Source organism: Mesocricetus auratus, unplaced genomic scaffold, assembly GCF_017639785.1.
Source record: "Mesocricetus auratus isolate SY011 unplaced genomic scaffold, BCM_Maur_2.0 Super-Scaffold_4256, whole genome shotgun sequence".
NCBI classification, from domain to species: domain Eukaryota; kingdom Metazoa; phylum Chordata; class Mammalia; order Rodentia; family Cricetidae; genus Mesocricetus; species Mesocricetus auratus.
This window is the reverse complement of record NW_024429182.1, coordinates 71,198,025-71,224,774: the sequence shown is the minus strand read 5'-3', so window position 1 is coordinate 71,224,774 and position 26,750 is coordinate 71,198,025. Positions and strand designations below refer to the sequence as shown.

The 26,750-nt window shown below is 48.4% G+C and overlaps 1 protein-coding gene across 3 annotated transcripts; it reads left to right on the top strand.

The window, feature by feature from the left end:
* Positions 1-685: 685 nt before the first annotated feature.
* On the top strand, positions 686-23,947 carry Itgax (integrin subunit alpha X). 3 transcript variants are annotated; one of them, XM_040753538.1, is made up of 30 exons: positions 687-1,490; positions 2,100-2,205; positions 2,656-2,759; positions 3,011-3,081; positions 3,234-3,348; positions 4,363-4,493; positions 4,593-4,738; positions 4,981-5,134; positions 6,210-6,360; positions 6,537-6,610; positions 6,770-6,899; positions 6,986-7,128; positions 7,288-7,428; positions 7,516-7,725; positions 13,032-13,162; positions 13,282-13,439; positions 13,571-13,725; positions 14,344-14,475; positions 15,293-15,366; positions 15,534-15,699; positions 17,730-17,843; positions 18,297-18,376; positions 18,462-18,539; positions 21,179-21,254; positions 21,341-21,445; positions 21,558-21,641; positions 21,840-21,953; positions 22,094-22,195; positions 22,451-22,561; positions 23,392-23,947. In XM_040753538.1, exons 1-30 carry the CDS (start codon positions 1,454-1,456, stop codon positions 23,488-23,490), a joined length of 3,492 nt encoding a protein of 1,163 aa, XP_040609472.1. In that variant the 5' UTR covers positions 687-1,453; the 3' UTR covers positions 23,491-23,947. The 3 variants fall into 3 exon arrangements, with proteins under 3 accessions (XP_040609474.1, XP_040609472.1, XP_040609478.1); XM_040753540.1 differs by lacking the exon at positions 18,462-18,539 and having other exon boundaries at positions 686-1,490; XM_040753544.1 differs by lacking the exons at positions 687-1,490; positions 2,100-2,205; positions 2,656-2,759; positions 3,011-3,081; positions 3,234-3,348 and adding an exon at positions 3,864-3,999.
* The last annotated feature ends 2,803 nt before the right edge of the window (positions 23,948-26,750 follow it).

Genomic DNA, 26,750 nt, shown 5'->3' with positions numbered 1-26,750 from the left:
TGTTTGTATTATCACTTCTCTGTCACTTTGATTGTACTCCAGGAGCTTGGCCCATTCGTTAGTTGTGGATTTCTGCATCTGCTTCCATCTGTTTCTGGAAGAGGGTTCTAACTTCTATGGGGTTGTGGATTGTAGGCTGGGTGTCTTTTATTTTATGTCTGGTATCCACTTATGAGTGAGTACATACTATATCTGTCTTTCTGGTTTTGGGTTACCTCACTTGGTTTTTTTCTAGTTTTGTTCATTTGCCTTCGAATTTTAGGATGTCCTTGTTTCTTACCGCTGAGTAGTACTCCATTGTGTAAATGTACCACACTCAGAAAATTAGGTATCAACCTACCTCAAGACCCTGCAATACCACTTTTGGGCATATACCCAAAGGAGGCACACTCACACCACAAGGACATTTGCTCAACTATGTTCATAGCAACATTATTTGTAACAGCCAGATCTTGGAAACAACCTAGATGCCACTCAACCAAAGAATGGATAGAGAAAACATGGTTGTCTTTTAAAATAGGGCCTACATGATGGCAATCTTAATGGACATACCTGGATGTCACTTCTTTTTTTTTTTTTTACTTTATTTATTTATTACATATACAGTGTTCTGACAGAAGAGGGCACCAGATTGAATTATAGATAGTTGTAAGCCACCATGTAGTTGCTGGGAATTGAACTCAGGACCTCTGGATGCCACTTCTTAAAAGCATTTTTCAGTATTCTCTTGACCTTGACTGCCTCTAATACTCAACCCAAGTGCTGCCTCCTCCAGGAAGCCTTCTGGGTTCTTTCAGCCTGATTAAGCCTTCTAGAGGCCTCTGCTCTTCACTCATTGTGTGCCTCTTACTGTTAACACATCTGCCTCTCCACTGATCCCTGGGTGTTTTCTCCTCTACCTAGTGAAGGGCTCAGATTATCCCCTTTGATTAGGCTTGTTGAATAGATGACTAATCCAATGAATGAGTGAATGAATGAATGAATGAATGAAGGCCAGTCTGTGCTCCTCATGTGGGTCACATGCTTCATTCTTAGCCTAGTCTTCCAGGCCAGAAATGGAGGGTTTCTGCAGGACTGGCCTCTGTTCCTTCCCTTCTTGAGGATGGACTCACACTGGAAAGTCAATGGTGAAGTTCTGCTGGTACAAATGGGAGCTGAGAGGGATGAGGTAAGCTGACGATTTGTACTATCCAGGTAAAATTTTGGAGGACCAGAAAAATGTGCCAAGTCATTTCTAAGTAAAACATGTCTTCCATGGAAGTGTGTGGGCTACCTCAGCCCCGTCTCTGCCCATTTCACCTCAATTCATTACTCTTCTCTTCTGAGTCATACTGACAACTTCCCTCCTGGCCTCTAGCCTCCTGACCACCTTTATTCTCATTTGCTTCCTCGGTGACTTGGTGGCTGTTTCTGAGTTGCTAGCCTCTCAGAGCCTGGCTTCTGTTCTCCAGTCATGAACTGCACTTGGGAAGCCCTTCTTCTGCTGACGGGTGAGCCTGGGCCTGAGGGAGAGACACTGGGTAATTGGTCTTGGTGAGCCAGGCCCATGAGCTGGAGAATGTGGCTGAGAGAACAGGGTCTTGGCAAGGAGAGAGAGACGTGGGGGGGCGGTGTGTGTGTGTGTGTGTGTGTGTGTGTGTGTGTGTGTGTGTGTGTGGCAGAGATATAGAGCTTGGGATCTGGAGTTTGGGGAATGAGAGAATATTGAAGAGCTAATTTGGGGGAGAACCTAAGTGACCCTGAGAATGAGTCTAGTTGGCCTTGACAACCCACCTATTTCTGAGGGAGGCAGAGCAAGTACATTTCATCGTGGTACCCCAATACCCCCTTGGCTTCCAGGTTGTCCTGGATTCTCCCTCATTGAAGCACCAGCTGGGAAAAGAGTGTCTTTAAACTTTGAGGGTCACTCTGTAGAAACAGAGAACTGAAACTTAAGTGATCTCTCAGCCGAGTGGAGGAGAGAAACCAGGGCCAGGGCTCTGGGGTATCAAGTGTGGAAGACAGGCGAGGGAGTCAGGAGCCTGGGAGATGCAGCCCAGAGGGGCAGGATGGTGGTCAAGGGGAGGAGACCCTCTCTAAAGTTTCTCGCACTTCCCCAGCGTTTGTTTCTTCTCTTGGCTTCAACTTGGACACAGAGAAGCCTACACATTTCCATATGGACGTCGCTGGGTTCGGAGACAGTGTGGTCCAGTATGACGACACCTGGTGAGGACTGGGGGGTGGCTGCAGAGCCCTTTCCCTCCTCAGCACCACACGCCAGTGGCTTCACCCGCATAGTTTTCCCTTGTGGGATGTGGCAATTTTCTTCATGTTAAGAATGCTTTTCTAAAACAGGCCTTCTGAATAATTTCAGCTAACATTACTGAGTGCTCACCAAGTGTCAGGCATTGTGACCCGCAGGCCACAGGGGGTGTTCATTTATACCTCATAGGACGCTTACTAGAAATTGTCCATCTAACATATATTTACTAAATACCTAGATGCCAGAAGAGGAGGGCTCCCATCAGGAGAGAGCAAAACAAGAAAAACCAACCAATCTACCTGCCCAGAACTTGCATTGTTATGATCTCCATTTTTCCAGAGGGGTGAACTCAGCTCTCCACAGTGGCTACAGTGTTGATGCTCCTAACTGCAGGACTCTGTGTCTCCCCACAGGGTGGTGGTTGGAGCTCCAAAGGAAATAAGGGCCACCGACCAAATGGGTGGCCTCTACAGATGTGGCTATCACACGGACGAGTGTGAGCCTGTCCACCTCCAGGGTGAGTCATCATTCTACCCCGGGTCTAGTGCCGAGCTCCCATGCTATGGGGCTAGTGTACAGCCCAGGAGTCCCACTTGACAGCTCCTGGGCCTACCCATCATGCCCCACGCTGCCTCGGCTCCCTTATGAGGTGGATATCTGCTTCACCTGTGGGGGCCTCTCTGCCTCCCATGTGGGGAGGTGAGGCCCACTCTCCTATATAATGTCTTCTGTCCTCAAGGGTGACTATGTACACGTCTGTCTCCTCAGTGCCCCCAGAAGCTGTGAACATGTCCCTGGGTCTGTCCCTCACTGCTGCCACCAACCCTTCCAGGCTGTTGGTGAGTGCCCTCAGTCTGACAGGAGGGTCTGGAGTGGACCAATAGGGGCCTGGGGCTGCTTGTCTGGTGGTGTTATGGACGCTAGAGGTGCTGGGGTTGGAAAATAGACCGGAACAGAACAAGCCCCGTTCATCAACACCCTCTGCCCCAAGGCCTGTGGTCCTACTGTGCACCACACATGCAGAGAGAATATATACTTGACGGGACTCTGCTTTCTACTGGTCTCATCATTCCTGAAGTACCAAAGGCTCCCCACTGGCCCACAGGGTAAGTATTCAGGGCCACCAGCTCCTTGGGAGCCCCCACATCCATCTGGGGGTTCAGTGGGTCAGATAAGGAAGGGTGTATGTGGATGAATATATTGCTGGACGGTGCAGCAGCTGCAGGCACAGCCAGAGAGATACTGCTGGCTCTGACCCATATTCTGTTATTGTCTTGGAGCTTTGGTTTTTGCATCTGGAGATGGGACTAGTAATGGATGGCACTTTGAAAGTAACGCTAGTTGAGACCCACCGCCAGCATTTGGTGCAGTGCCTGATCTGATGTGGGTGCCAATGATAAAAGCCGCTGTTGCTTTTAGAATGAAAGTGAAGGGATTTATTTTCCATTGATGACTGGTGAACAGTCTGGGACTGACTGATGAAGGTGCAGTCTGTGCTGTACGTATGTTCATATTCTCTCTCTCTCGCGCGCTCTCTCTCTTCCTTCCTCGCTCTCTCTCTCTCTTCCTCCCTCCCTCCCTCCCTCCCTCCCTCCCTCCCTCTCTCTCTCTCTCTCTCTCTCTCTCTCTCTCTCTCTCTCTCTCTCTTCCTCCCTCTCTCTCTGTGGAGCTGATGGAAATGGAGGTGGAGGAGTGAGCTTCTCCAGCCCAATCCATGGCCGGCTGAGGCTGTCCCCTGGTTTCATACTCACTTGGAGGTTTGTGGGGAAATGGATGGTCACCCCTTAGGGAAATCCCTTGTGTTCAGACTCTGCCCACAAGAATTGTCAGGAACTTAGCTAGTCTCTGCCTTTTGAGAGAACACAGAAAGAGAAGGCTGGTGTAGGAGCATTTAGGGAGGCCATGCGTTTGGCTAGTGGCCCTTATCTTCTTGGGTGCCTCCAGCGCCCCTCTGTGCAGAGGTAAAGAACTCTGCAGTTTAGAGTGTCAGCACTGCTGTTCCAGACGAGGTGGGAGGGGCTGGGGATGGGAGGGAGTGCAGGGTATTGGGGGGATGAGTTCTTGCAGCCAGGAGATCTTGTGAGTGTTTCTTGGAGGATCAGAGCACCATCCTTTCTTAGAGTGTCCAAGGCAGGACCAGGACATCGTGTTCTTGATTGATGGCTCAGGTAGCATCTCACGCAGAAATTTTCAAACAATGCTAAAATTCGTGGAAACTGTGATGAGACAATTCCATCGACCCCGCACACAGGTGTGTCCCTGGGGCATGGGCCTGGGCCTACAGGGCTTTCTGGGGAGGCTGGCTGGGCAGGTTTGAGGAGCCCTTAGTCCCATGTGCTTTTTTTCTTAGTTCTCCCTGATGCAGTTCTCCAGTACATTCTTGACACATTTTACTTTCAACGACTTCATCTCCTCTGCAAACCCTTTAAACCGCTTGAACTCTGTAAGCCAGCTGAGAGGGTTCACACACACGGCCACAGCTATCAAGCGCGCCATGTGAGTGCGGACTTCCGGACACCCTTTCCCAGAGCATCCAGGGTCCTCTTGGGGCCTCATCTGCCTTTCTAAGAAAGAAATAGGAGATTTTGAAATGTAGCCTGTTGGTCCTCTTGTCACTTGGGGGGGTCTCTGAGTGGGGGCGGGGCCTCCCCCAGGAAAGGCTGTGTCCTCATTGTAACAAAGCCATCAGAAGTCAGTGTGGTTGTATTCACAGACCTCTGGCCTCTCTTTCTTAATAGAACAGAACTGTTCACTGCCCAAAGTGGGGCTCGGAAAGATGCCACCAGGGTCCTCATTGTCATTACTGATGGGAAGAAAGAACACGACAACCTGAATTATAATGATGTCATCCCCTTGGCTGAGGCTGCGGGCATCATTCGTTATGCAATTGGGGTAGGACACAAAGATGGTCACCCACCACTTCCTCCTGTTACTTCCTCTTGAACAAGCAACTTCCTCTAAAGGGTAGAAGCCAGTTTTCTCATGTCTTGCTGTCCTAAATGTTTGGAGCCAGGGAAGGACTCTTGCATCCTGGGGGCCTATGGCCCCATTGCTTCTATTCCCTAATGCCATTTGAGCCTCATTTCAAAAGAATCTCCGAGGCCGATCGATGGCAGCATATGTAGTGCCTTAGCACCTAGCCTCATTGTGGTAAAGCATCCAACACAAACACTTGAGGGAGAAATACCTGTTTTATTGTTCACTCCTTGAGGGTTTCACACACATGTGCAATGACATGTGATCACACACACTATCCGTTTCCTATTTCTCCTCCCTTAATGAGCCCCCTGTGTCACCACACCCTCTAGTTCCTAACTGTGCTTTTAAAAACAACCCACCATGTTCAGTTAATGCTGCCCATATGCACATGGCTGTGGGGTCATCAGCTGGAGCGTGGGAAACCCTACTAGTAGCCATACTCTAAAAGAAGAATGACCCCTCCCTGCCAGTATGGAGTACCAATGGCTCCGTGGGATGAGGCATGGATGTCCCCTTTTCCATCCATGTGGGACTTTTGTCTGGCTTGATCTTACACGTGTCTTGTGAAAGTAACCACAGCTGGTGATGTTCACAAGTGCAATAACCACATTGTGTCCAGCAGACAGCACTCATGGTACCCCACTTATCCAGCAGCTCCCCACCCTTTCACCTCCTTCTGCAATGGGAAGACTGATTCTGGTTCACAGTTTCAGAGGGGCTCAGTTCATGGAATTCATGGTGGTGGGAGGGTGAGGCCATAGCACTTCACATTGTGGAGGATCAGAAAAGAGGCAAGAAAGAGTGGGCGTGGTTGCAGGGTACCATTCAAAAGCTCATCCCCAGTGACCTACCTCTGCCAGCCACGCCCCACCCCACAGGCTGTTCTAAACATGAACGCATAGGGGAGTTTGCAGACCCAAGCAATAGTATTAGATATAGGCCTAACGAGACTTTTGATTCTCTCTGGGTTGATCTTTGCTGGGGACAGGTAGGACAGGCCTTTTCCAATGCACATTCTTTGCAAGAATTAGTGAACATCGCATCGACGCCTTCCCAAGAACACATTTTCAACGTGGAGAACTTTGAAGCTTTGAAGGATATTCAGAACAAGCTGAAGGAGAAGATCTTTGCCATTGAGGGTGAGCCAGCAATGAAGCTACTTGCCTAAGGTCCTCAAGCATAGGGGTTTTCCTTTTTGAACCTAGACCCTCATGAGTTGGGCACTAGTCTCTGATCTTAGATTCCCCTAAGAAGCCTCCTTGAACCTGGGAAATGTTGTCTTTCTCCCTGTAAGTGAGCAGCATGCCTTCTGCAGGTACAGAGACAGCAAGCAGCAGTTCTTTTGAATTGGAGATGTCCCAGGAGGGCTTCAGTGCTGCATTTACGCCTGTGAGTTGAGCTCCTTCAGGCGGGTGATGTAGGATGATAGAAAGGAGGGCATCTGGAAGGCAGGTGCTAGATGGGTGTATGGAGCCAGGGGAAGTCTTCCTTTGGATCAGTCTGTCATCCTGCTCCAGTCTGCTCAACCCTGGGATCCTTTCCTCCCAGGATGGACCGGCTCTGGGAGCTGTGGGAAGCTTCGGCTGGTCTGGAGGTGCCTTCTTATACCCCCCAAATACGAGACCCACCTTCATCAACATGTCTCAGGAGAATGTGGACATGAGGGATGCTTACCTGGGTAAGAAGAGGCTGTGGGAGGAGAAGGGGCGGGAAGAGCTGCCCGAAGACAGGAAGAGGCTTGGTGCTGAGGTCTGGGTCCCTCAGGTTACTCCACCGCACTGGCCTTTTGGAAGGGGGTCTACAGCCTGGTCCTGGGGGCCCCTCGACACCAGCACACAGGGAAGGTTGTCATCTTTACCCAGGAATCCAGGCAATGGAAGCCCAAGTTTGAAGTCAGTGGAACTCAGGTTGGTATGGAAGAAGCCAGAGTGGAGTTTGAGAGTGAGCAGTGTGGTCAGGATGGAGAAGGAGGAGATGAAGGGGCTTTGGGACCCACAGGGGAGGCTGTGGTACTGGGAGAGAGGCAGAGGGGCATCTATAAGATGACTTCAAACTCGGCCCACCAGATCGGCTCGTACTTTGGGGCCTCCCTCTGCTCTGTGGACATGGATGGAGATGGCAGCACTGACCTGGTCCTGGTCGGGGCCCCCCATTACTATGAGCAGACCCGAGGGGGGCAGGTGTCTGTGTGCCCCATGCCCAGTGGGGTAAGTGGTGAAGGGTCCTGGCTGGCGGTTTGTGGGTATGGGTGGAGGGCCGCCCAGGGTGGGTCTGACACTGACTTTGCTCTGCAGAGAATCAGGTGGCAGTGTGAGGCCACTCTGCACGGGGAGCAGGGCCATCCTTGGGGCCGCTTTGGGGTGGCCCTGACAGTGCTAGGTGACGTGAATGGGGACAGTGTGACAGATGTGGCTATTGGTGCACCTGGAGAGGAAGAGAACAGGGGTGCTGTGTACATATTTCATGGAGCCTCAAAACTGGACATCAGCCCCTCGCCCAGCCAGGTGAGGCTCAATCACCGTCCCCCAAGACTACAAGGGCTTCCTCTTTGTTGTTCTTTTCTTTCACTAAGATGCCCTTCTGTGACTTCATTTCTTTCTTGACTAAGCACTGAGCATTTTGCAGCAGGTAAAACCCATGCAATTGAGGCATGGAAAGGCTAACTAATGCATTCCCTGCTTTGTCTTGAGACTAACTAATGCATTCCCTGCTTTGTCTTGAGACTAACTAATGCATTCCCTGCTTTGTCTTGAGACTAACTAATGCATTCCCTGCTTTGTCTTGAGACTAACTAATGCATTCCCTGCTTTGTCTTGAGACTCAGTACTTGAGTAGCTTCCAAACCATACCTGGTGGTCACCTGTGATAGGTACATGGCCTGCTAAGAACCCTCTTTCATAGATATGAGTTGGTAAGTATGGGGTTCAGTGTAGACTGGGGGTTCTGGTCTCTTCACTCAGCACTCCGTGGCTCCACCCCAGCTTGTCCTCCCGTCCCTCCAGCTCACCAGCTTTAGGTCGAGCTTCCTTACTGTGCTAGCTTTCTCATCCCTTCGTCTCCTTGAACGGTGTTTAATTTTATTCCATTCCTGCAGTTGGTGATCCTTCCGGGTGCCCAGCTGGGGAGGAGCCCTCCCCACACTGGATCAGGGTTTCCTGAGAAGTGATGGCTGCTTTCCTTGGCATGTCAACGCAGCCAAATAGGCAGACACCTAGGCAGACATTTCTCCACACAAGAGTGACAAAGGCCAGCAAACACAGGGAGAGTTGAATGCTCGACACCACTATTCAGGAGGCACTGACAGATCACCACAGTGAAGTGTAACCTCCTGCTTACCAGCACAGCTGGGGTCCCAGGGCCACTAATCATCAGGGCACAGAGCATGCAGCACCCCCAGGCACTGCTAGAGAGTGTGAAAATGGTGTGACGGTTTTGAAGCAATGTGTTAATTTCTCAGAAGATTAATTATAGAGTTGCCATCTGATCAGACAATTCTAGCACAAGAGAACCGGACATACGACCTTACAAAACTCCATAGAACGCTGCTTGAACAATTCATATGACCATCTGCTTTTAGCAGATAAACTAGACATTTATCCATGCAATGGGCATTTGACTCCACTATGAGCTGGTACAGGCTATGTGGATGAACTGTGAAATCCTATGATAAGCAAAAGAAACCAGTTAAAAGATCATATGTTGTATAGTTCCATTTATTAAAAGCGTCTCTAATAGGCAAATCTGTAGAGACAGCAAGTAGATTACTGGTTGCCTAGGTTTGGCTGTAAGGGGAAATGACAGTCACGGGGTGACTGTTAACAGGTGTCACATCTCTTTTTGGGGGTGATAATGTGTTCTAAAATTACTTGTGGAAATGTTTTCACAACTCTGAACACACAGAAGCCATGGAACTGTGAGGAGAACTGCGTGGTGCATGAATATTTTAAAAGGCTGTTGGGCCACCCTCCAAACAGCGCAGGGAAGAGCCCTACAGTTCTGCCAGCATCTGTGCAACACTTGAGGTTGAATTCAGGAGTGCCAAGAGAGTAGTAAGACCTCTCTGTGTCTCCGGTCCTCCCCCTCTCCTCTCCCTCCTCCTCCCTCTGCCTCCTTCCTGGCTGTCATCTTGTGAGTGGCTCTTCTCTTCCACACTTTAGTGAAACCACGAGCCCAGATACACCCTTTCACCTTTTAGTTGTTTAGTCAGGGATTCTGTCACTATGGCGAGAAAGGAGACCAGCATCTGCCTGCGTTCATCTGAGAGAGCGAACTGGCCACATCTTTCCCACATGGTACTCAGACTCATGTCATGTCGGTGCAAGCTGCTGCCGCTATAATTAATATAGTCTCACAACTGAAGATCTCAAGACGGCGTGTGGCTCAGGAGGAATAACTGAAAGTGCATCCAGTTCACACCAGCTTGCCAACTTCTCTTTCCCAAAATGACTTACAGGGTTACATCTGGTTGCAAAGGTCACTGGGTCCACCTAGGCCTTTCTGGATTCACTGACCCACAATGAATTTTTTTCCTTCTCATTCCATCACACACCTCACTGGAAAGGGTTCACATTGTCCTCCACAGGCTCACATACCAAACCTGAGACCTCCTGAGTGGGAGGACTCTGGTGTTGGTTACCACACCCATCCTACCCCGGTTCCTTTAGTAACTGGCATTTTTTTTTTTTACTTTTCAGTTTTAATCTTAATCACCAATGCCCTTAGTCTCCACAGTGTCAGAGATGAAACCACATGCTTTCTGTGGGATTAGGTATTTCAAGAATGATGGGAATTAAAGAGAAGGAGGCACAGGAGAGGTGATGCCCACGAGGGGAGAATCCGCATCAGCTGCAGCCACTTCCCCACTCAAACTGTGCCTCTCCGTCCTTTGAAAATATAGCAAAAAAGGTGACGGGCTCGGGACAGAGATTCTGTCTTAGGCCAGAATCAGACTCTGAAGTCCCAACTTTCTGTTTTGTTTGTGAAATGGGACAGGGGATTAGATGAGTCCTGAAGTCCTTTTTGTTTCATTTTTGTAGTGCATGGGGGCGGTGTATGCACATGTGTGTGTAGGTATGTGTGTGGGCCCGTGTGTGTTCGTGCAGAAGCCAGAGGAGGATGTTAGATGTCTTTGTTACTCTCCACCTTATTCCCTTGAGACAGGGTCTCTCACTAAACCTGAAATTTGAAGTTTCAGCTAGGCTAGCTGACTAAGTAACTCCCAGAATCTCCCTGTCTATGCTCCCCAGTACTGGGGTTACAGGCGCACACAACTATGATGGGCTTTTTCCTGAGTGCTAAGGATTTGAACTCAGATCCTCATGTTTGAACAGCAGACACTCTTGCCGAGTGAGTCATTTCCGTAGCTTCTGAGACCAGATTTAGCCTTATCATTCATCATAATAATGTTGGCTGCTGACCACACCACATGTACTGTTCTAATAACCATACTCATGCCTGTGAAAATATAAATATAATCCGTAAGCATCAATCCTAACATATTCTCTCTCTCTGTGAAAATGAGGGAACTGAGGCACAGAAGGATCGAGTCCTGGCTCATGAAAGAGCCGAGGGGAAGCAGGGACTAATTGAATGAAAAACCAAACAACAACATCATCAACAACACAACAAAAAGCACGTACCTCAGGTCACCAGGCCAGCTTCCCGGTCTCCGAGCCCTTAGGACTCCTTCGCCATTTCCTCTTCCTTTGGAGTCTTTCGCTCTCTGTGGCTTCTTCCCACCGCCTACCCCTCCTTCCTCTCGCATTCTTACCTCTTTCTCATATTGCTTTAAAATATTTTTCTGTGTGTGGGTGTTTCGCCATCATAACAGATGTAGGGAGTGTGTAAGAAGGAGAGATGTGCATGACAAGATAGGAAGTCAGGGAGAGCAGAGGCTACTCTTGTTTTGCCATAGGATATCTCCATGCAGCCCAGACTGGCCTTAAAGTAGAGATCTGTCTGTGTCCTCATGCCTAGTCAAGGGAGAAGTCTTATTCTTTTACAGTTGTTTTAGGAGCTAGATGATTTGTATAAATGTTACTTAATCTCTTGGATAGCTTATTAGAGCTTCTCTTGCTGTGACAAAATACCATGACCAAAACCAATGGGGGGTGGGGTAGGGGGAGAAAGGGTTTATTTAGCTTGCAGTTCCATAGCACAGTCCCTCACAGAGGGAAGTCAGGGTAAGAACTCAAACAGGGCAGGAGCTGATGCAGAGGCCCTGGAGGGATGCTGCTAACTGGCTTGCTCTATTTGCTGACTATTGAGGGTCCAGCCCCCAGTCAGCGCCAGAGTATGCAAAGAAAGCCCACAAATGTGAGGGGAAAAATAGAGAGGCACAGATGCTTTCTGATGGCCACTTTTTCTTTATTTCATCTAGAAAAAATCCTCTCTGAAAAATCTCTTTGCTCTCCTCCCAATGCTCTATTGAACAACTTCTCTCTAATTTGTTCTACACCTTTCTCTCTCAGCCTCTCTGATGCTGCCCTGCTGTCTCTGCTCTTCACTTTCTGTCTCTCTATATCACTGCCCTCTTCTCTCGCTCTCTTCTGATGCCTTCTGCTCTTCTCTTTCTCTCTTCCGATGCCTTCTGCTCTTCTTCACGATCTCTCTTCTGTCCCACTCTCTGCCTTCTGTTGTCTCCTCTCTCTCTCCTTCTTTCCCTCTCTCCCTCTCCCTCCCCCCTCTCTTTTTCTCTCCCTCTCCCTGTCTCTCTCCCCCCCTCTGCCAAACTCTGGACAATTGTAAGCTATTTTTCAAAAACGTAAGTTAAGTCGTGTAGTTTCTTTCAGGCTATGGATGTCACAATAACCCATGCACACAGCCTCAAGTTGGTGAGGTCCCAGACAGAAAATGGCATTGGAAATCAAGACTTAGCAATAACAATTAGTTAGCTGGACCTCGAGTGGTAGGGAGTATGTGCAGACTAAAGTCGCTCCATGTTCTGGCTTTGAATCAGTAAAACAATTCCTGGGAGAATGACCTTGTGTATTTATCTTTAGGGTCAACCAGACATTGTCTCTAGGTGAAACCAGCCTGCTTAGGATCTGCTGAGGTCTTGGCTAAATGTATAAAAGGCTGTCTTTGTAGCTGAGAATTCTCATGTGTTAGTCTGAATTATGAAAAATATCCTAACATTATTTCCATTCATCAATATTATATAACTTAAGCCGAAACATCCTCTAGATCACCCACAGCTATATGTGTGCCCAATAGATGGACCACATACATGAGGTAAACACACAAGCAATGGGAATACACCCAAAACTGTTATTAGAGAAGAAGAAATGAAGTTCTTAGGGAGGAAATGAAGTGACTCATGAGAGAAATTAGACAGGAACAACTGGTTTCCACAGCCAGTGACCCCATGGCTTTGCCTGGCGGGGCTCCCCACCAGGCATGTCTGATGGGTCGGCTTGTTAAACACTAATTGTCACCTGCTGTATGCTTCCATGGCAGGTCTCTTCATTGTTCTCCACGGCTTACTCAGGATCGCCAGTCCAGAGGTAGCACTGCCCCCACTGTGCTGACTCCCAATCTGCCATCAACAGAGAAAATGCACTACAGACTTGCATATGGGCCAGTTATACGGGGGCATTTTTTCTAAATTTCCTTCTTCCTACATGACTTTATCTTGTGTCAGCTTGGTATTAAAAACTAGTCAACATCAGGGCGAGGCCCTCAATAATGCAGTTCCACTAGACTCCTTGGAAAGGTTCGGCAAAGCCCATCACATGCAGTTAGGGAACAAACTGCAGCTAACCCATCGCATCCCTTCATACAGTTCTGACTGGTCTCTTCTTCTGGACAGAGGATTTCAGGATCCCAGATCTTCTCCAGGCTCCAATATTTTGGGCAGTCACTGAGTGGGGGTCAGGACCTCACCCGGGATGGACTGGTGGACCTGGCTGTGGGGTCCAAAGGACACGTGCTGCTGCTCAGGTGGGAACAGCTTTCCTCAGACACTCCCCAACCATCCTAGACTAGGACCCTCCCTCCTAACTGGAGGTTGAGGTCCCAGTGGCCAGGAGCCTCTCCTCAGCTCATTGTTCTGCCAACAGGACCAGACCGATTCTTCGAATGTCATCGACTATACACTTCTCACCCACAGAGATTGCCAGGTCTGTGTTTGAGTGTCAGGAGCAGGTGGCCCCTATCCAGACACTGGGTGACGCCGCCATCTGCCTTAATATTTATGAAAGCCCCCAGACCCAACTAGGTGAGTCCCTTCTCTTTGATCCTGACTTTGGAAGCCTCCAACCCAGGTCTTCTATCTGATGACTTTTCCTTTGCCTACATGAGTAAATTTTGGACCTATCAACCTTCCTTGTGTTCTGCATTCCCTTACAGGTGACCTTCAAAGCTCTGTCACCTTTGACCTGACCCTAGACCCTGGCCGCCTGAGTCCCCGTGCCGTCTTTAAGGAAACAAACACCCAGGCTCTGACCCGAGTTAGAAGCCTCGGTCTGGGCGAGTACTGTGAAACTGTGAAGCTGCTTCTCCCAGTGAGATGACTGTAGATGGGTTACAGGAATTGCTGTGGGTAGAGTCCTTTTGGGGACTGGAAGGAGATTCAGTAGAGAGAGAACACAGCCGGGTGTGATCCTCCCAGGACCTGGCCTGCAGGCAATAGTTAATATCTGTTAGCTGAATAAGTGAGCCAATGACTATGGCCAGCTGCAGTCACCAGAGACCACCCAGATGGAATCTTGGGAAGAGAACAGGGGTGCCTGGGAGAGCTGTGTGGCCTCAGGTTGACTCATGCAGGCATCTATTGAGCACATACTTATGGCTGTCCCTTGAGACATGCCCACAGCAGAGAACAAAATAGTCATTGCCCATAGGGAGTTCCCCAGTGGTGATGGGCACCACAAACAGTCAGATTTCTAGGTCGTGAATATCAGGTAGGGATAAATGCTACACAGAAAGAGAGAAAACCAGAGAAGAGAACAGAGCGGCATTACGAGATGCCATTGAATAAAGTGGGGGAGCTGTGTGGGGGTGGAGCTTATTGACCATAGATGGGGTTGCTCCAGCCCGCCTTGCACATACAGAGATGGCTACAGTCAGTGACTATGCAAGGGATGCTCTTTAAAACCACCCTTCAAACACCTCTTTCCTAGGCCTGTGTGGAGGACTCGGTGACTCCTATCACTCTGCGCCTCAACTTCTCTCTTGTGGGCATGCCCATCCCTTCCCACAAGAACCTTCAGCCCATGCTGGCTGTAGACGAGCAGACGTACTCCACGGCCTCTGTGAGTCAGTTATTTATGGTGTTGGGGCTCAAGGGGGACACCAAAGCAGGCTTTCCTTTTGAGGAAGATATTTATTAGAAGACCTATTGATAGCATGGACAGATCTCAACGCGGTGGGGGCTCTGAGGAGACCTTGGGACCACAAAGCAGAGTGGGGGCCCCTTATTTAAAAAATTTATTTATTTTTTATTTAATTTATATGCATCGGTGTTTTTGCCTTCATGTGTGTCTGTGTGAGGGTGTCAGATCCCCTGGAACTGGAGTCACAGAAGGTTGTGAGCTGCCATGTGGGAGGTGGGGATCAAACCCAGGTCCTCTGGAAGAGCAGTCAGTGTTTCTAACCACTGAACCACCTCTCCAGCCGCACGGGGGCCCCTTCTTGTTGGTCTTAGAAGGTGGCAAGGTTTCATGTCATGTGGTTGATGAGTAGTCCATATTATAGGCTTGCAGCCAAGTGGTGCCTGGTTTCTGCACAGCAAGAGGAGGACATTGGGGACCCTGCATCATGGGAGAAGAAATGTGCAACCAGGATGTGGGGGAGTGAGAGGTGGGGTGCGTCTAGCTGAGGTACACCCACTACACTGGTGGTGCTCTGATGCCTGGAGCTTGCAACCTGAACCTGTGAACTTCCTGGTGCCTGCTGTTTTCCTAAAGCCTGAAGCCTGGCCTGTTAGGGCGCTGGAGTCTCCCAGAGAGGATCTTGGCAGGGGGCTTGCTATTTCCTTCCCTCTGGCTGCTCTCAAGAGGCTGGTGTATGTGAGCATGGCTTGAGCTGCCTGTGGCCCCAGGCCTAATTCCCATGTCCCCCTTTTCTCAGCTTCCCTTTGAGAAGAACTGTGGAACTGATCACATCTGCCAGGACGACCTCCGCATCATCTTTGGCTTCCCAGAGTGAGCTTTCACCCCCTGCTTCTTCCCCGGAGACCGGCCTCCCTCCCAGGATCCGGGGCTCAGAACCCAGGCACCTCCTGTCTGTCTTTTGCCTTGTTACCCTGCATTTCGCCTCCAGACCATTCCTAGCCCCAGTCACGGATCATCTCTTCCCTCTCGACGTTCAGCTTGAAGACCCTGGTGGTGGGAAGCGATCTGGAGCTGAATGTAAACGTGTCAGTGTCTAACTACGGGGAAGATTCCTATGGAACCACAGTCACTTTGTTCTACCCAGTGGGCCTGTCCTTCAGACGGGTTGCAGAAGGTCGAGTCCTCCTTCGGGGGAGGGAAGAGGTGAGTGGGCTGTGTAGCAGGTTCAAAGCTCAGGCTGGATGGCCCTTGCTTAGTTGTCTCTGGGGGAGTCTAGAGATCTTCTCTGGTCCTGGTTGGATGGTGAGGTTGTACTCCTTGGGCTTTTCTGGCACCATGTTTTGAAGATATTGAATATAAGAAGTGAGTTCCAGAGCCAGTGAGATGGCTCTGCAGGCGAGGGTACTTGCCACCAAGCCTAATGACACGCAACCCCACGGGAAGGAAGAGAAGTGACACCTGGAAGATCTAGTGAACTCGCCTCTGATTCCTCTGATTCCCTAACACGACCACCTGGGCTGGGAACCTAGGTGTATTGACCCTGTCTTTGCCTGTGTACGTGTACTATTTGTTTGTTTGTTTTCCCTGAGAGAGATGCTTGCTGGCTTGAAACTCACTATGTAGTTCAGATTGGTCTTGAGTTCACAGTCATCCTGCCTTAGCCTCCAAAGTGCTAGTAATATAGGCACACACCACCCAACTGGGAAAATACTTAAAAATATTGCAAAAAAATTAACATATTGGCTACTCTGGCTTGGGGCTTGCCAGAAGATTTTCTGTGGATGCTAGGCGGATCATACTGTTTCTATCCCAGTTTCTCAGCTCTGCCCTTTACAATGGTAGCAGCTACTGACATGAATCTACAGAAGTGTGCATAATAAGTCTTTGTTTACAAAAATAGATGGAAAGGTTACTCTCTGTTCTAGAAGACAGAACTGGGACCATACATAGAGTTTTAAAGAAACAAATTTGTTTGTTTGCTTTGTTTTTTGAGACAGGGTTTCTCTGAATAGCCCTGGCTGTCCCAGAACTCACTCTGTAGACCAGGCCGGTCTCGAACTCACAGAGATCCACCTGCCTCTCGAATGCTGGGATTAAAGGCGTGTCACCACCTCCCAGTGAAACGTACTTTTTTTCAAAAACTTTATTGTTAAAACAGTTTTAAAATTTCACTGAAGTAAGCTGGGTGGTTGTGGCGCACGCCTTTAATCCCAGCACTCCGGAGGCAGAGGCAGGCGGATCTCTGTGAGTTCGAGGCCAGCCTGGTCTACAAGAGCTAGTTCCAGGACAGCCTCCAAAGCCACAGAGAAACTCTGTCTTGAAAAACCAAAAAAAAAAATGTTTTTTACTGAAGTAAATTGGGCTGGTCTGTTTGCTTTGTGTGTCTGCCATGTCTCTCAATCTAACGTCCCTTTGTGGGAGTACATTTTAATTACTTATGAGAAATGAACCAGGAAAAGCAATTCCCAGAGTGTGAGCAGGGACAGTGTTCCTAGATACAGCAACCCAGTGTGGTGTGCGGATCTTTGATGCATATTTATTTAACAAGTAAGCTGTTTAAAAATAAAATGGTTAAGAGACAACCCAGGAAAACGGAACATGACTGCTACATAAATTAGGGAGTTTTTGTTAATTCTGTTGTGTATGGTTTATTAGGTCTTGTGGTTATATTTAAAAATAACCTTGTTGGTTTTGAGTAGACATTGCAATGTATTAGAATAAAATAATATGATGTGTAGGAAGTACTTTAAGTTATTAAGAAAAGAAAAAGCGGAGAATAATCTATGGGAGCAGGGAGGGAATAATAGGAAAACGTTGATTACTTCTGCTGAGCGATGGGAACATAGAGGCTGATAGTCCACTCTCTCTACTTTGAGTATATTTGGAACTATCCACAATAAAAAGCCTTTAATAGTAACAAGAATCTGGGTATGGTGGCTCATGCCTGTAATCCTAACACTTAGAGCCTGAGGCAGGAGGATCACCATGAGTTTGAGGCTAGGTTGGGCTATCTAGCGAGTTCTAGAATATCCTGGGCTACAAAACAATAGCAACAAGAAGAGCAAAAAACCAAAGAAATGAAGGGTGGGGGGTTCTAATGGCTGGAGCTTTCTACACTATAGGAAGTTTGACCAGACGTCGATCCAGGGAAATGTGTGCTTGAATCCCAGCATCTCTCTGGGACACCAATAAACACCTATCTCCTGGGCACTTTTGGCCTTGTTTTTAACCAGAACCAGCAGCGGCAGCAGTCCCTGCACCTCGCATGTGACAGCACCCCAGTGAACCAGAGCCTCTGGAGGACCAGTTGCAGCATCAGCCACGTCATTTTCCGTGGAGGCGCACAGGTTAGCCTGGCTTCCACCTACCTCATCCCCCGTCCCCACCCTGCCTCACTTTTCTGTAACTAGAGGTTCTTTGTCCCAGCTGGTCCCAAGTCACTTCAGCCCCAAATGAACACACAGATGCTATATTAGTTATAAAACTGTTGGTCGATGTCTTAGGCTTGTTATTGGCTGGCTTTGCTAATTATCAACCCATTTCTATCAATCTGTGTATTGCCAGGAGGCTGTGGCTTGTCTGGTAAAGCCCCATCATGTTGTTATTCCTTTGGCAGCATCACAACTGTGAGTGGTGGGCCCACTCTGCCTACCTTTCCCAAAATTCACCTTGTCTCCTAGACCCACTTATCTTCCCGCCTCATTGACCGAGCAGGGTTTTATTCATTAACCAATAAGAGAAACATATATACAGAAGAACAACCCCTCCCTCTTCTGTGACTCCTCCCTTTTCTTCCTCAGATGACTTTCTTGGTAACTTTTGATGTCTCCCCCAAAGCTGTGCTGGGGAACCGGCTGCTTCTAGAAGTCAAAGTGAGCAGGTAAGCTGGCCAGGCCTTGGGGGTTGTCCTTCTCATTCTGATCCTTATACCCATACTCCTCCTCCTCCTCCTCCTCTGTCCCCAGTGAGAATGGCACACCCAAGAACAAAAATATCAAGCTGGAGCTCCCAGTAAAGTATGCTGTGTACACAGTGATCAGCAGGTACACTCCCTAGGACCTCGGAATGGTTCTTCTTTACTTGGAAGTAGGATGCAAGACTCATCACCCTTGTCTGGGATATTTCAGGTTTTATTGTCCTTCTTTCAGAGGGAGATGATATGGGTAGCTGTGCATATTCATCAATGGATGCTTGTTATGGGCTGGTTCTGACAATAATTGTGAAATTTTTATCATTCAGTATATATGTAATGCAGGTTACAGGTCTCAAAAGGCTTTGAAAATCCACAAGATTTTCTTGGGTTCTCCAGGATATATGAAACACATCCTTGTCTTTGAGGTTCTTAGAGCCTAACTGGAGAACAAGGTTATTGTACCCCCCAAGTCAAAATCTCATCGCTGTTCTTCGATTCTGTACCTGGGTAACATAGCATGTCAATCAGCTCTCCATCACTACAAGAATCTGAAGCCACCTATAAATGGAAAAGGCTTATTTTGGTTCACAGTTTGGAGGTTTTAGTCCATGGCTCGTTGGTCGGATGCTTTGGGTCTGTGGTGATGTGTCATGGTGGATGTTCTCGTCTCATGGCAAGGAGGCTACAGAGAATGCAGAGGAAGAAGTTGTGGTGTTATTGTCTCCATTGGGACACACCCATACTGACCTAGGAACTTCTCAGGAGGTCCCACTCTGCCAATGTTCCACTGCCTCCTGACTGTGCCACTGAGAGCACTAAGCCTAAATGAGGAAATGGGGAGTAAGAGAGGGCAATCTGAACACTGGTAGATCTATGACACTGGTCTTGACCAAAGTGATCTCAAAAGGGTCTTTGGCATTTGTGCAAGACTGTTCTTTTTCATAGGAAACGGACAAATCCCATAGGGCAGGTTCTCCACAGGGGTCACACATCAGATATTTACATTATGATTCATGACAGTAGAAAATTACGTTTCTGAAGTAGCAACAAGATCATTCTATGGTCGGGGATCACCACAATGTGAGAAACTGTACTAAAGGGTCACAGCATTAGGAAGGTTGAGAACCACTGCCATAAGGCTTTTTGAACCTTCTCCTTCACCCGTTTTATAAAAAACAGGAACGAAAGAAATGCCTGCTGAGGATGGGCATCAGGGAAGCAGGGTAGAGGATAGGGCCTTAACTGGGACTAGGAAGGATGGGAGGAGGCATTGAGACTAGGGAGTAGAGGGTGTTCAGCAGATGCTTTCTTAGTGTGTGCTCCACGTTGGGCACAGCATGGCTGCTTTCTAGGAATTCATTTGACAGGAACAAACGTTTGTTGAGCTCCTATGTGTAATTAATCCCTGCTCTCATGGGACCCACCTACTCTGAGGGTGTCTTCTTGCATAGCATTTCACACTTCATTGCCCTGCATGTCTGGGCTTCTCCACACAGAAAGATGCATGCTCTAAGTGCATAGACACAGGGGTTCTCGAGGCACCTTGCAGGGAGCCACAGATAGGGCATAGCACCTGTAGACTTAGGTGGTCCTACAGGTCAGTCACACCCAGAGGGGTCTCCAGGGCAGTATGGAGCATTTGGGAAAAGCCCTTTGAGTAGAGAAGAAATGAAATTTAGGAGGGGAGAAGGCTGAGGAAGTGTCAGAGACAGAGCAGATTGAGGCCTCTACCGAGTGCATCCAGGTCACCATCAGAGAAAGAATTCAGACCTGAGACAATAAGGAGGAGTTACTACAGAGCAGATGCACACATTTGAGAGGGAGTGCAAGCTCACACTCATGAAAGAGTGGTGTCGCTCAGGATTCTGGAGGGCTTGTCTAGTTGGCCAACTGCAGTAGAGAAAATCCTCCTTATAGGGTTTACTCATTTTGTCTATCCTTATATGGGGCTGTCTTCAGATGCATGATGGGAACAGCTAGTCTTGCATGCTAATGGCATGGAGATGGCATTCTAATGAAGAAAAGTTGATTATGATCACTTCAGTCCTAGTTGGCTTGGGATGGTCTTGCCTACTGCTTGAGCAGGCACATGGGGCTGTGCCATAGTGTAACTCTGCAGTTACATCAGTCTCAAGTAACATGCAAGGTGTCCCTCCTCTGTGCCTTGCTAGCTTGCCTCGGGAGTAGGAGTGGTGGGCTAGAATTTGGGGTGTCTAGGCAAAGGCCAGGTATCTGAGGAATAGAGTGGTAAGGGGCAGAGGTAGAATCAGCTGGTGTGCGAGGGACCTTGTGGCCACTACACTTCCAGGCTTGGACCCAAGAAAGTCTCATGAAGTTTGTTAAGTTGAGACCTGTGGATGAGTCTGTTGTTGGCTCCTTCAAAGCTTCATGGTGATAAAAGGCAAGGAGACAGAATGGGGGGCTAGGAGTCGAGGATGAACATGGGCACATGGTCAGCCCATGAAGGACCGAAACGAAATCTGAGGTGCAGAAATGCGGCGGGCGGTGGCCCCTGCTATCCCAGTGAGTCAGTGGTGAGGCTCAAGTCTTTCCCCTGCTCCTCAGCCTGCTCTTTCCCCAGCCATCTCCTCTGGGTGGCCCCTGCATGTCCCTCACATCCACCCTGAAGCCAGCCCCACCCCCCAAGCCTTCCTTATTCCACCCCTGCCACACAGCTCACTCTGTGCTACCCCAAGGCCCAGCTGACTACTGTGTCACCATGCTAGTGCCACAAGGCCAGGTGGGACTTCATGACTCTTCTCTCTCCAGCCACGACCGGTCTACCAAGTATCTCAACTTCTCGGCCTCAGGAAAGGAGAGCAGTATAGCGGAACACAGATACCAGGCAAGTGTGGGGAGTTAGGAGCAGGAAACTGGTAAGAAGGGACAGAGGAGCTGGGCGCAGACTCTACCCTCAGTGCTTCTGTGCAGGTGAATAATCTGGGACAGAGGGACATTCCAGTCAGCATCCACTTGTGGGTGCCTGTAGAGCTGAAGGGAGAAGCTGTGTGGACTGTGATGGTCTCCCACCTCCAGGTATTCCAAACTGGCTGTGGCTGCTCAACCGCTGCCCTTGATTTCCATCACCCGTGTCACTTACGAATCCCTGACACTGCAGCCAGAGCACTGTTCTCTACTTGTCTTCTAGAACCTGCCCATCCAGTGCTATCAGAACAGACTAGAGCCAACACAGTCTGACCTCCTGACTCACATGCAGAGGAGTCCTGTGCTGGTGAGGAAGACTGGGATGTTCCAACACCTTGTACCACACATCAGAGGGCTTGAGTTCACTTTCTGAATGCCAAATGGCACCTGCTGAACGACTAGGTGTATTTAGAAGGGGCTGCTTCTGTCAAGTCCCATAGCTTAGTCCTGTCTCCTATTCTCAGACTTGCCTTCTGCTGGTCTGATACTATTTCTCTGACCCCAGGACTGCTCCATTGCTGACTGTCTGCACTTCCGCTGTGACGTCCCCTCGTTGGGCATCCAGGACGAGCTTGACTTCATCCTGAAGGGCAACCTGAGCTTCAGCTGGGTCAGTCAGGTGCGTGGCCAGAAGCAGAGACCCTCCCCTGGTCCATGCATGCCTGATGGGTCTGGAGCATCCTTGGGTCAGGGCAGTTCTTGAACCCTGAACAACTCCCAGGTCCAGTTCCCAGCCCTGTCCCACCCTCTCTTTTGCAGACACTGCAGAAAAAGGTGGTGGTCATGAGTGTGGCTGAGATCACATTCAACACCTCTGTGTATTCCCAGCTGCCGGGACAGGAGGCATTTCTGAGAGTCCAGGTAGTGGCTGTGTGGCCGGCTGTGGCCGGGCTGGTGAGAGGGCTCCTGATGCTCAGTGTGCAGTGCAGTCTGGGGCAGTTGCCAGCCTGGAGGGAGGATGAATGAAGGTCCTTAGGCATTCAGTGCACAGGTGCTTCTGTATTTCACCCCTTGGAACAGAGGTTGAGCAAGGAGAGGGAGTTAAAGGGCAGGATCCCGGGGACAGTGTGAGGCAGCATGAAATATGATGCTTTCCAACGGGTCCATCTCCACCAGACGAAGACAGTGTTGGAGATGTACGAAGTTCACAACCCGGTCCCTCTCATAGTGGGCAGCTCGGTGGGAGGTCTGCTGCTGCTGGCTCTCATCACAGCTGCTCTGTACAAGGTGAGTGATTGGTCCTTCCTATGGCAAGATTTGATCCTGCTCCTGCTACAGGGTAAGCAAGAGCTCATGCTGGAGTCTGAGGTATATCATCACCAGGACACATCATGTGAGAAACCCCCTCTACCAGGTCGTCTCTCGTTTGTGCCTCCCTGTCTCTGAGACCCCTCTCCTCTCTCTCCTTTTCCCCCCCACTTCTCTTTATGTTTCCCTTTACAGAAGAATAGAATGTAAGCCCAGACATGGACCTGAATGTTGACACAAGCACCAGGACTAGGCTGGGTCTTGGTATTTTGGTATCAATGCAAGGGTGATTTAAGCCACATAATCTTGCCTGCATCTAAATGATACAACATGTACCAGATTATTTGAAAGTAGTAGAGGCTTCAGAAATGGTTACCCTTACTCTACTTTATATTTCTTTTCTTTTTTTAGCATGTGTGTGCATACATGCATATACGTGTATGGGTGTGTGTATGAATGCATGTGTAGGCACACATGTGGGTACATGTGCATGTATTCATGTGAAGGCTAGTCATAGATGTTGAGTATCTGTCTCCATTGTACCCTACCATATATATTGAAGCGGAGCCTCTTGTTTGAACACAGAGATCAATTGACTAGTTTAGCTGGCTACCTTGCTCCAGGGATCCTGTTTGCACCTTCTGAGTTCGGGGATTAAAGGCAGGGCACCATGCCTCTGTGCGGGCTCTGGGGATTTGAACTGCAGTTCTCACACTTGTCAGCAAGAATTTTACATACTGAACTCCTTAGCTCTTCTCTTCCTTCTTTCCATTACTTCTTCATTCTGATTTTCTTCTTCCTTCCTACAGGCTGGTTTCTTTAAACGTCAATATAAGGAAATGATGGAGGAAGCTAATGGACAGATTGTCTCAGAAAATGGGACATCAGACCCCCAAGTTGCCCAGTGAGAACTTTTCTCTTCTTCGAACTTACCCTCCTGAGACTTTTCCCAGATCTTACTCTCCCCTAGGTCAGGCTCAAGGGCAAAGAAGCATTCTGCATCAGGAATACTGGGACCAGGCCAACTTTGCTCTTTGTGTCTTGTTTGGGAAGGGACATTTGTCTGGTCAAAACTTTACCTGGAAACTCTGAGGACCCATTCTCTGCTATGGCTCAGAGAACACGACCAGGAATTTCTACCTCGGAGTACATGGGCAGTTCAGCGGTCCCTCCTCCACTGACCACTAATGAGCTTTCTATGATGAAGAGTGGAAGTAGTCACCCACCCTTGCCTATTTCCAGTTCTTCCCATCTGCTTCCAGGATGTTAGAATTGAGTTCTGTCTCCAGGAGGCGCGCTCCAGACAGCCTGGGAGCTCTGTGCTTCCACACCATCCTCATTTCTAGTAAAATACTGTTAGCATCAGTTTGCAGCGTTTCTCTGAGACTCCTAATCCAGCTTTCTCTGAACTGGCAGGGAAACACCTGTGCAGCGCAATTGATGAGCTGGCTTCTAGTGCCATTGCTGTTAGCTGGGAGAAGGCTGTCCTGTCCTCTCAGGAGGGACATGGCTCTTCTGTAGAAGGTCAATCGAGCCCTATGCCACTTGCTGTGTGACTTTTCCTGGGATGACATAAGCAAACATCTGTTTACCCAAGATAGAGCACTGACGAAAGACCAAACTGCCCCATGCAATCTTGTCTAGCAAACAAATGAAGGAGCTCACAGCTCACTTCCAGCTTGGTTTTCCCTATCTTACAGTCAACATGTGGCAGCTTCAGTAGTAGGAATTTGCGATCAAATTCTAACATGCAACCAACAACAGTGTCAAAAGATATTTTTTAATGGCTTTGGGCCATCATGGACCTCTTTGACTAGTAATAGGGAAGCAATCCACCTTATGGCTCCTAAGAATGCCTTTTCCCACAAATGCAGTGTGCCTTCATTCAAACTCTTTAATGCTGTTTCACTGTTCTTTCAGATTCTTCCCCAAGTCTAAAGGCATCGAGGATTAGCATTATATCATACAGTACTTTCCCTGGCTTTCCCCAGCCTGTCTTTGCAGTGAATGGTGGTTAATGTAGACTCATGGCTGGTTTCAGTGCTAAGACCAGGAGACTGGTGAGTGCTCAGTATTAATTGGGACACTTACACCACCCTTCTCAGGGCCCAGAGAACATCTCAGAAAGAGCCAAGCAATAGGAAGACAGTTGTGAAATGTTGGCTTGTGATGTTTATGAACAATTACAATTGTCTGCAAAACCGAGATAGTAAATATTCAGTCATAGAGAAGGGGCCCCGCCATGTCCAGGGCGCTAAAAGAACTCAAAGGTTGCTGGAGGAGAAGTGATGTCTTCATGTTTCAGTGGATAGCCCCATACCCATGCCCACGTACTTGCCTTGGATAAACCAGTGAGTCACAGCACAAAACCCAAAAGCAAAGTAAAAACACATCAAAGTAGAATGGGACTTGTGGAATTGGTGGGTTGGTTGGTGTGGGAAGAGAATAAAAGAGGGTGAAGGGATGGGTAAGATTGCAATGTGACCCCTCACCTACCACTGCACACATCCCCACTTGAAGGCCTAGCTCATGCAGCTGGCACACCAATATTGTGTGTTCAATTCCCTGGACCCTCATCTGCACTTGTGACATCATTACATTTGCAAACCTAAGTCCAATCAAGCTGCTCATGTCCTTGCTGTCCCCAACCGGGATCTAGTCATGCAGCTTCTATACCAACCCAACCTAAGGCAGGCTGGAGTCTCAGCCAGACATGAAATCCAAGAAAGAAGTCCATATGACGAGGTGTCATTGCAACAACAGGAACTGTAAGAAAGACAAGACAGTGTGCCCCCACTCAAACCCACTAGTCCTACAGAAATGTTCTCCAGTGAAAATTACTTAGATGAACTCTAGGACACAGAATGTAAAAGGACAATCATGAATATTACTAAATAATTTCAAGGGGTTTTAAAGAAGGCACAAAACATTGAAATAACTTTTTTTTGTATTCTATCCAACCACAATGCAATAAAAGTTAAAGTCAAGAGTGAACAAATATCGAGAGCCGGGCGGTGGTGGCACATGCCTTTAATCCCAGCACTCGGGAGGCAGAGGCAGGCAGATCTCTGTGAGTTCGAGGCCGGGCTGGACCGATAGCCTCCAAAACAATACAGAGAAACCCTGTGTAGTAAAAACAAAAAACAAACAAACAAAAAAAGAGTGAACAAATATCGAGTAATTTCCCAGGCACATGGAGATTAAACAGCATATGCCTTAATGGTGAATGGGTCAAAGAAGACATTAGGAAAGACTTATGTTTTTAAGTATATTTTTACTTATGTTTATGTGCATATGTGTACCATATGTGTAAGATCTAGAGGATGTCATTGGATCCTCTGGAACTTGGGTTACAGATGTTATGGTCCACCTGATATGGGTGCTGGAACTGAAATTGGATGGTCTGGAAGGTCAACAAGCACTTTTAACTGCTGAGGCATCTCTCTAGTCCAGGGAAGATGTCTTTTAAATCCTGGAACAAAATAAGAATGAAAACACATTACAACAAAATCTCCAAGACACATTAAAAGCAGTTCTCAGAGGGAAGTTTATAATGTCAAACTCCTGCATTAAAAAAAAAATCAGAACAAGCATGAGTAAATGGCTTGATTTACCCCATGGATCTGTAAAACAAAAGGGGGGAGGGGGCTAGAGTGATGACTCAGTGGCTAAGAGTACTTGCTGCTCTTTCAGAGGACCTGGGTTTGCTTTGCAGTAACCAAACAACAGTTCACAACCATCCATAACTCCATATCCAGAGACCTGATGCCCTTTTCTGGACTCTACGGGCATTAGGCATGCATGTGGTAACATACATTCATTTATGCCACAAAACACTCATATTCAGAAAACAAAAGAATTTGGAAAGCAATAATAAACAAGATCCAAATCCCGTAGATGATAAGGGATAATAAAATCAGAACAGTCCCTGGGCTTGCCACCTCTTGGTGCAGGCCCAGAATAGTCTTTTTCCACTGAACCCTCAGCCTTCCCTTCTAGCTCATCTCCACTCCTTTGTGTCAGTGGCTGGTTCCCACGCATGCACTTTCTACCAGGAATTACAGTAGCTACAGCAGGCTGGGCCTCAGGTAGGAGACTCTCATTATCTTCCCTGCTCTACGTTAGTCTCTGTTCAGACTTACTCTCACTTCTGTAACAGCTTTCTTGC

What these genes read in the sequence shown, in the direction of transcription:
- Itgax (XM_040753538.1), top strand. Translation starts at nt 1,454, where the DNA reads ATGAACTGCACTTGGGAAGCCCTTCTTCTGCTGACGG. An exon ending in TCAGTGCTGCATTTACGCCT is followed by an intron (nt 6,611 to 6,769) that starts GTGAGTTGAGCT and finishes CTTTCCTCCCAG; the next exon opens with GATGGACCGGCTCTGGGAGC. An exon ending in AGACGTACTCCACGGCCTCT is followed by an intron (nt 14,476 to 15,292) that starts GTGAGTCAGTTA and finishes CCCTTTTCTCAG; the next exon opens with CTTCCCTTTGAGAAGAACTG.